At 48.0% G+C, this 10,085-nt stretch overlaps 1 protein-coding gene across 8 annotated transcripts in view; it reads left to right on the top strand.

The window, feature by feature from the left end:
- The first annotated feature begins 3,250 nt into the window (after positions 1-3,250).
- The window catches only part of nlgn2a (neuroligin 2a), a 134,158-nt gene continuing 127,323 nt past the window's right edge, over positions 3,251-10,085 (top strand). For 3 of the 8 annotated variants that reach the window (XM_038995491.1, XM_038995492.1, XM_038995493.1), the window contains exon 1: positions 3,362-3,693. In XM_038995491.1, coding sequence (XP_038851419.1) covers positions 3,584-3,693 — 110 coding nt within the window. In that variant the 5' untranslated portion in view covers positions 3,362-3,583. Of the gene's footprint in view, positions 3,707-10,085 lie in introns of all 8 variants that reach the window. The other 5 variants (XM_038995489.1, XM_038995488.1, XM_038995494.1 and 2 more) reach the window with 5 other exon arrangements.

Raw genomic sequence — 10,085 nt, 5'->3', positions numbered from 1 at the left:
ACCACCACCCCCCGCTGCTCCCCAGCAACCCCCCGGCAACACTAGCTAGGCCAATTAGGGCTCTGTAATTGAACCAATTATCCAATTAGAAGCCTCTCAGACGTGCCCCAAAACCTGGAGGGCCCCCCAGGCAGCCTAACCTCTGCCATGCTCCTTGATGTCCACCATGGATTGTCCTCTCCCCAAGCCTCAGGATGGGGTGTGACCTGGAGGTCACCTTGACCGTTATTACACTGATCGCAAGCATAAGCTACAGACAACGAACACAATTGCATTTTATCAATGGCAATTTGAACGCACAAGATCCTGTAACAAGATCCTGAGGCCCATTGTCGTGCCATTCCACCGCCGCCAGCACCTCCTGTTTAATCATGAAAATGCACAGACCCATGTTGCAAGGATCTGTACAAAACTCCTTGAAGCTTAAAATGTCCCAGTTCTTCCATGGCCTACATACTCACCAGACATGTCACCCATTGAGAATGTTTCGGATGCTTTGGATCAACGTGTACGACAGCGCGTTTCAGTTCCCGCCAATGTCCAGCAACTTCACACAGCAGTTGAAGAGGAATGGGACAACATTCCACAGTCCACAATCAACAGCCTGATCAACTCTATGTGAAGGAGATGTGTCATGCTGCATGAGGCAAATGGTGGTCACACCAGATACTGACTGGTTTTCTGATCCACACCCCTACTTTCTTTTTTAAGGTATCTGTGACCAACGGATGCATATCTGCATTCCCAGTCATGTGAAGTCTATAGATTAGGTTCTAATGAATTTATTTCAATTGACTGATTTCCTCATGAACTGTAACTCAGTAAAAATCTTTGAAATTGTTGCTTGTTGCGTTTTGGTCCGGACCGACCCCACCTTTTTGTTGTTGTATTTGACCCCCTTTTTCTCCCCAATTTCGATCTTGTCTCATCGCTGCAACTCACCAACCGGCTCGGGAAGTGAAGGTCGATTCATGCTTCCTCCGCAACATGACCTACCAAACCATGCTTCGTAACACCCGCCCGCTTTACCCGGAAGCCAGCTGCACCAATGTGTCGGAGGAAACACCGTTCAACTGACGACCGAAGTCGCTAGAGCGCAATGAGCCAAGTAAAGCCCCCCCGGCCAAACCCTCCCCTAACCCCGGACGGCGCTGGGCCAATTGTGCTCCTCCCTATGGGACTCCTGGTCACGGCCGGTTGTGACACAGCCTGGGATCAAACCCGGGTCTGTAGTGACGCCTCAAGCACTGCAATGCAGTGCCTTAGACCGCTGCGCCACTCAGGAGGCCCGACCAACCAAATGTTGTCTTGTTTGGGGGCAGAGATTAGAATAATTGCATATTTGGGTATTATTCTACACACTTGCAAAGGAGGGTATTGTGTATTTCTACCTTTGTGTACCTATTCAGAATACATCACCATGAACAGAATGAGATTCATAATTAGTATAGTACAGATCAGGGAACCATGGTGTAATGCTTTTATCGTCATTCTGGGTGTAACTCCACTTACAGTAGTTCAACAACCCAAATATGTTTTTTCAAAGCCCTCAATCATCATATACGGCTGACACCCAATTCTTTCTGCAGACATCTCTGAATCCTAATTCGGAATAGATATTTAACGTATTTTTGGGGAAAACAGGGTCACGTAAAAGGGAGGGAGATTTTACTGTCATTCTGTTACCGAACTTTGCATCTGCACTGTTCTTCCAGTAAATGTGTTTTTGTACGATTTTCTGTGGAAATTGTTAAAAGTTGTCCTTGTGCATAGAGTTGTAACAGCATCACACTGTTTCTGTGGAATTGCCCCCCCCTCTGTACATCCGGTCTCTACTCCGTGTCTCGTATTGGATGGTTTGTTTGTTATGAGTCAGGATGTCTGCGTTCCCATGCGTGTATATACTTATTGCTGTGTGTGTGTGTTAGCGCACCACAGCTGGCAATCCAAAACATCCGGAAGCTTCTCTAAGCTGCTTACAAACAGCAACTGGTGACCATTGACCCTTATGGGCGCTGAAAGGCCGGTCTAATCCAGGATCCAGTGTGTGTCTGTGTGCGCATGTGTGTGTTAGGGCACGTGTGTGTGCGTGCATGCATGCGCGCGCGCGTGTGTGTGTGTGTGTGCGAGCGGCGCATGCTTCCGGGTGTGTATGTGTTTGTGTCAGCTCCTCTCATACGCACAGTGCCAACCGCCACAGCTGCCCAATAGGAAATGAATACCTATAACTATTAAGGCATCAATAGCGTCTCCATGACGATTACAGCCCACAATAAGGACTATGGATGGATCAGCGATGATCACAGAGGGCTGGAATGAGCGATATGATTGTGGCCATACTTGAATTAGTTATCTTTGGAGCTCTGGTGAATCCCTGCGTAGTCTAACTGGAGCTGTGACAGTGAAGGTGTTTTCATGTGTGGAAGTCAGAGAGACAAGCAATACACAAATGAGTGATGGCTTCTACTGATTGGTAGGATTTTTGTGATGTCAAGTGTGCTGATGCATTCGCTTTCTTCACCTTTTTTTTTTACCCATTTCCATTTGCAATTCTTCTTTCAAACATGATGAGGATTTTTACTAAACACGATGAGGATTTTTACCAAACATGCTTGACACTGTATAATGACACTTTCTGGTTTAAAATAATCCTTTATCTCTTATTTTCTCCTCTTCTCTCCTCCCTCTTCTCTCCTCCTCTTCTCTCCTCCCTCTCTTCTGCAGGGTTAGATTGTGACCGCCACCGTTGACCAGGAACTGTGACCGCAGACATTGACCGTGATGAGGACCGTACAGGAGGATGGAACGTAACAGAGTTCTGACCGTGGAGCCGTTCCCGACCGCGACCGTAGAACACCAACACTAACCACAACCACACCTTCTAAAGACCGCCCGGTCTCCCCCTAACCCCCCACCCCTCCAGCCCCTCTGTCTTACACCGCAACCCTCCCCCTCGCCACTCCACTCCTCCACCTATCCTCCTGCACTCACTCCCTTGCTCCAGACCCCCTTTTTTGAGGGTCCACTTTTTCTTTCATAAACACTCTCAACCACCACTTCTCTCTTTCCATTGCGATGTCCTTTCTTTCCAATCGTCTATACCTTCATGAACATTGAGTCCTCTTTGGGAAACAGACATACACGGACGATAAACGTTTAGTTGGAGGCGGAGTCTCTGTAGCTGCCAGTCATGTATCTTTTCCCCTTATCCCTGTGTAAACCAAGTGGGCGGGGTCTCGGCTCTAGTCTCCGCCCCCGCTGCTACATGGCCGACACCTGTCTAGTCTGGCTCCTGGGCCTGGCTCTCCGCCTCTCCCTGACCTCCTGCCAGAAGATGAACTCCGCCAACAAGCCCCCCACGGTGACCACCAACTACGGCAAGTTGCGAGGGCTCAAAAAGGACCTGAACAACGAGATCCTGGGGCCAGTGGAGCAGTACCTGGGCGTGCCCTATGCCACCGCGCCCATCGGAGACCGCCGCTTCCAGCTGCCGGAGGCGCCTGGCTCGTGGCAGGAGATCCGCAACGCCACAGCGTTCGCCCCGGTGTGCCCGCAGAACGTGCACGGCGTGCTGCCAGAGATCATGTTGCCGGTGTGGTTCACAGACAACCTGGATGTGGCAGCCGGCTACATCCAGAACCAGAGCGAGGACTGCCTCTACCTCAACGTCTACGTGCCCACCGAGGACGGTGAGTGTCGGGTAGGGGTGGTCCTTCGCTCCCATAGGGGGCGCCACTCAGGGGTAGGGTGAGGAGAGATGGAAGGTGGAAGGGGTGGGGTACTTTTAACTGAGCGAGATCTGTCACTAGAAACATACCTAATTCTCTTTTTTTAGTCCTGGTTGGGCCGCAACAATATTTTTCCCACCGTCTTTTGCCACAAAATATATCTAACCCCCCTAAAACCTCACTCTCCTTGCCCAAATCCAGAGCTGAATCTTTCTTCGGTTCAGTAGGTCTGGGGTGAGGAGATGAGCGAAGTCTGGGTCTGGGTTGAGCAAGGTAAGCGGAGAGGGAAGGAAGAAGACAAAGTTTTCTTTCAACTAACTATCTTAAACCTTCCTTGCCTCAAAATAATTTCCGACTGTTTTGCCAATCTTCGAAGGTCTGGGGTGAGGAAGGGAAGGAGAGAGGAAGGAGAGAGGAAGGAGAGAGGGAAGACAGAGAGGGTTAAGGGGTTTCTTTCAACTCAACTCAACCTTACATCTGTCACCTGAAAATATTGTATCTAAAACCTCCCAAGAAACTTCTCTCCTTCCCTCAAATCATTTCCACAAATAATTTTTATGCTTGGGATTTGAATCTTTTTCTTTTTCTTGCTTTTCTCGTACAGACTCAGACACTTTTACATATCGATCAGCTTTTAGGAAATAGTGTATATTTAACGGGTTTATTACAAAGATATAAACACCTGATATCGTACTAAAAGTGTCATTTTCTGTGCTCAGCGTAACCATCACCCACAGGACTCATTTTTCTTTTTCAATATCACACACTAACCTCCAAGCTGCCAATATCTTTTTTTATATAGCTTTTTAGATACCCACTCTTAACTGTTACTAACACTCGGTACTATCTGCCCTTTTATGCTTTTATGCGAGGTTAAGAAGTGTGTGTGTATGTGCGTACGTGTGTGTGTTCTGAAAAACACCAAAATAACACAGTACTTTGACAGTCCAGCACAGGTCCACTGGGGTTTCCACAGTGATTGTCCCATTACGTGCGTGTTCTCTGCCGTTGATGCCAGTGTGTATCAGAGGAGTTCATCTGGGTCTCTCCTCACACATCCACAGTGAAGTGAGGAACCATGATGGACATCAGTCTTTTCCCTCCCAACGCCCCCGCGAGCTAGGGCTTTTTAGACCTCACAACTCACCACCCGCTCTCCTTCCCCCTTTAAAACCCACCCCCTTTAAAACCCAAAACACAGAGACCTTGAGTATCTCTAAATCACACCAGGCTTCTCTGTCTCGCTCTCAGTTTTTCTTCCTTATGCTCACTTACAGGGGGATTTTTTTTGTGTGCACACGCACACACACACACACACACCCTTCACTCCCATACTGTCGCTAAATGTCAGCACCATACAGAAAACAGCACAGCACTGAGAAGTCTTCGCCTGCAACGACACATCTTTATTGAGTGGAACAAAACTCAACTCTGACGCTGCCTCCGGAACGGCACCCAGTTCCCCAGTTGGCGCACTACTTTAAACCAGGGCCCACTAAAGGGAATAGGGTGGCATTTCAGACACACCCAGAGTGTTTGACCTTCAACATGGTTGTATGTAGTTGGGTATAAGGACCTTCTGCAATGACATTGTCCGTGTTAGTGTAATGCTGAGGCTAGCACTATCTGCCTATGGGACCAGGGGATTGGCTGTCTAATATGTATATGTATATGTCTCTCTCGTGTGTGTGCGTGTGTGCGCATGTGTGTGTGTGTGTGTGGGGGATATAGTCCCCCTAGACAGAGAATGATGAGCAGGCATCGATCAGCTGCCCAGCGTCCCCCTCCTCTCCCTGAGCTGGCTGTGGATGTGAAAGATGAGGAAGACACACACACACACACACCTGTGTCCACGCGCACACATGCACGCGCCCTGGCATGCACACACACTGGACAGTCACCGGCAGCACATTTTTTATCAACCCTCACGTTTCCTTTCTGTTTGCTGTCTGAAAAAAACCTTTTCCAACGTCTTCTGTTACCTGTGTCCTTTTTACCTGCCAGCCCTAAACAGTCCACCATACTACTGAAGACAAACAGTCCATGTGCTTTACTCTATACTCCACACCTCCCCTTTAACTACCCCTTTTAGTGTGTCCTAAAATAATCCAGTAGCATACTTCTTTCTTTCTCTCTCCCTCACCCACAGCCATTTGTGTCACAACAGGAACACGTTGTGAATCTTTTTAAACATGACCTCTTTCAAGGGACATTTCTTTAAAGGGACATTCCTTCAAAAGGGACATTTCTTTAAAGGGACATTCCTTCAAAAGGGACATTTCTTCAAAGGGACATTACTGCAAAAACATCGTAACGCGCCATTTTCACATATGTTGGTGCCGGGGATGGTGAATTAGGAAGTTGAACAATTTTGAAATGTCCCTTTAAGTTAGGATAGTTTTTATAATGCAATAAGGGCAATGGGAGAAAACTGGGGCACGCAAACACACAGGCACAAACACAAAGACCCCCCCCCCCCAACACACACACACAGACCCCCCCCCCCCCCCCCCCCCCCCCCCAACACACACGTTAGTCAAACAAGCCTTTAAATAGACTCCTTTTCCCTTCAATCCTTATTATCTTTTTAAAGACCAGTCCTGCTGTTATCACAGGGCTACTCTGGGAGCCCCTGAGGAGGAGGAACTGTCATGCTCAGGGGCCCAGGGGGGAGCCTGGACAGCAACCTGCTACACATAAAGACAGAAATGGAAAAGTGGGGAGACCACCAAAGTCAGATTAAAGCCCGAGAGATCTCTGGGGAATAATAGATATTGTTTTAGAGAGATGGAGGGATGGTGGGATGGCGTGATGGAGCGTGGGATGGAGTGATGGAGAGATGGAGGGTGGGGGTGGAGTGATATGGGGATAGAGGGATGGAGGGTGGGAGGGAGAGATGGAGGGTGGGGAGGGAGAGATGGAGGGTGGGGATGGAGAGATGGAGGGTGGGGATGGAGAGACAGAGGGTTGGGATGGAGAGATGGAGGGTGGGGATAGAGAGATGGAGGTTGGGGATGGAGATGGAGCTTGGGGAGAGAGTGATGGAGAGATGGAGGGTGGGGATGGAGTGATGGAGAGATGGAGAGGGAGATATGGGAATAGAGTGATGAGAGGGAGATATGGGGATGGAGTGATGAAGAGATGGAGGGGTTGATACTGTAGGCAGGAGCACAAACTATACTCATGCACAACACAAACAAGACTAGTCACTAAACCAAAATGCTTCCCGCCCCTCCCTCTCTTCTCTTCTCCCTTTCTTTTCGTCTGTTCAGTGCAGATCTCTCCATTTTGAACTGGGAACGCGGTCAAACGAGGGTTTCATTTGGCTCAGGGGGAGGAATTACATCAGCCTGGGTCAATTACCCAGTTGTACACACACACACGCACACACACACACACAATTACCCAGTTAGGACTTTTATTCCGTATTAATGAACACAGACTGGCAACACTGTGATACGTGTGAAAAAGAAAAGACGCAGAGAGGGAGTGTACGGTAGCTTTGATCGAAGATGCAATCGGGGACGAAAGCAGAGAGGGGGAGGTGAGGAGGGGAGAGGTGGGTTGTCTTGGCAACCCTCCAGTGCTTCCTGTATTTTCCTGTCAGCGCGTCAAAGACCACATCCATTTGCCTTCCCACTATACTCTGAATGAGGGGATTAGCAAGAGCTCAGTTCCAGCTATTTATAACTTATGAGGCAGAGAGAGAAAGACAGAGGGAGTGAGAGAGAGACAGGGAAAGATAGAGGGAGTGAGAGTGTGTGTCTGTGTGTGTGTGTGTGTGTGTAGGGAGGGGAGGTGCTCGTGTGTGGGCTTGTGTATGTGTGTGTTTGCATGTTTGTACGTGCGTGCATATCTGTGTGTGTGTGCGTGTGTTCATCTCTGTCTGTGTGTGTGTGTGTATGTATTGTATGCGTGTGTGTGTGTGGGGGGGGGGAAGTCACATGATCGTGACGCTGTCCTCTGTCTCGCCATTACGCCATTGTCGCATTCACCTGGGTATTGTCGGCTTCCCTCTCTATCTCTCTCTCGTTCTCTCTCTCTCCCTTTATTCAACTCTCACATTCTCTCCTTCATGCCGTACCCCCCTTTTCTTCCCCCATATCCCCACCATCGTGCTCTCCTTCCCTCCCTCCCCACAGCTCTCTTCCCATCTCTTTCTACATGGTCACCCCCTTTCATTCGCGCTAACTTAAGGTGGAAAACCGCACCACCATCCAATCTCCAATCTTCAACATACGATTTGGATGAGCAGTGAAGATAGAAATGGGATTTTATATACCAGACACTGTATTTAGATCTCATACCATCCCTGGATAGTTTTATATAGTTTAATATGGTTCCATTTAAGGAATCAAGATCTATTGTACTAAGATCTATACCAACTGCCCCAGTTTCTTTCTTTTTTAACCTTGAAAACAAAAAATAAGATATATTTTGAGATAGTTATAGAAGAAAGTAGTTACACACAGCCTGCCTCCAAAATAGCACTCTATTCCCTAAGTAGTGCCATACATTTAACCACAGCCTTATGGGCCCTTGTCAAAAGCATTACACTAAATAGGCTATAGGGTACCATTTATGACACAGCCACAGTGTTGGTTTTATTCTTGTGATGCTTAATAAGTTCCGCGAGGGAATCAAGGAGTCTTTGAATGTATCATTACTGATTCTACATCAGTTATCCATCTGTGTGGAGATAAATTGAGAGGGAACAGATTGAGGGAATAGCAGTGTTCAATGCATCCATTGTCACTTGTTCTTGAATTCACCTTGGGAGAGAAGAAATTCATGTAGTCTGTGAGATGTTTTTGGTAGAAATGTCGGCATAGGTCTACTCTAGTGATATTCTGATGATTTAATAATTGTATTGGTTCTCCTCAGGGCTGCCTATCTTTGACACGCACACACACACACACACACACACACACACACACACACACACACACACACACACTGCATCATAGCCCACATATCGCTCTCATCGGTCTAATCTTTCACTGTTTTTCACACTCACTCTCCTTCTGTCTTCCGCTTCCATCTAGCTCTCTATCTCTCTTCTCTCTTTCTCTCTCTCTCTCCCTCGTTCTCTTTCTCTCCCCCTCTTTCTCCCCCCCCTCTCTCTCTCCCTCTCCCCCCTATCTCTCTCTCTCTTTCTTTCCCTTTGTCTGTCTCCCTCTCTCCGCGGCTCAAAGGGCCGTCTCTTCAGAGCTTGCTGTAGCTGAGGTGACTAGTGGCTGTGAATGCAAATTAGCCTAACCCCCTTATCCCCCCCCCCATCCACCACACACACACACACACACACACACACAACACCACACACACACACACACACACACCACACACACACACACACACACAGCGGCGGCACTGCCAGAGTCCACTGCTCACAGTGCCTCCCAGAGTGCTGAATGGAGGGGCAAAGGGATAGATAGAGAGAAGGCTGTTATCTAAAGGTACACCTCCATCAGCGTATCACCGTCGTATACAAACTGTTGACATGTAGCCTACAGAACAACACAAGTCAATACTATGGCTCCAAGCCCCTGACCCTCAGGTAATGAACAAATAGACGTACTGTACCCTTTGCTGTTCAGGGAACACAATGAATGACTAGAGGATGTTAATCGATGGCCTGCTGAACTAGCTATACACTAAACACACACACACACACACACACACAGGGAGGATAAGTATCCGTCTACAACAATCGTCCAGGCCTTTGAGCTAGAATGGACCCCCCCCCTTTTTTTTGTTTCCAATCTCTTCACTGCCCCAGTGTGCTGGGTGGGTATTAAAAACCATTTTTCATATAGAGACAGTGTCCCAGTGCAGCCCTCTAGGGTAGAATACACGTTTATGAGGCAGGGACCAGGGAGGAGTGATGGAGTGAGGGATGGAGAGAGAAAGGGAGGTGAAACAAAGGAGAGGAAAAGAAAGTTAGCGAGACAACCTGGCAGTTCTATCTTTTTCTACATTTCCTTCCCACGTTCCCTTGATATTACCTTGAATTTGATAAAGGGGGAAAAAATAACTATGTCCTTCAAGCGTTGCCAAAAGACTAAACCTCACAAAACACATACAACACGTTCCAAAAGGTTTTCAAAAGGCGGGCTCCGAACGAACGCAGCTCCAATCTATCTGATTTAGAAGACACGTTCTGTTTGATTGTAATAGGATTTAGGGCATCGCTACCCAGAGACGGAGGATAAATATTGTCCCTCAAAATGGGGTAGATTACCCAGTAAACCCCCAGATTAGTCCCTCTGCTGGGGAGGAACACAGGGACCACACTAAGACACAGGCAGGGCCAAACATGACAGACACATGACAGACACATGGCAGACACACAGAACT

This window comes from Salvelinus namaycush, chromosome 6 (assembly GCF_016432855.1).
Source record: "Salvelinus namaycush isolate Seneca chromosome 6, SaNama_1.0, whole genome shotgun sequence".
Taxonomy (NCBI): Eukaryota; Metazoa; Chordata; class Actinopteri; order Salmoniformes; family Salmonidae; genus Salvelinus; species Salvelinus namaycush.
Note: the sequence above shows the minus strand (reverse complement) of the source record. Positions and strands in the feature narration are given on the sequence as shown.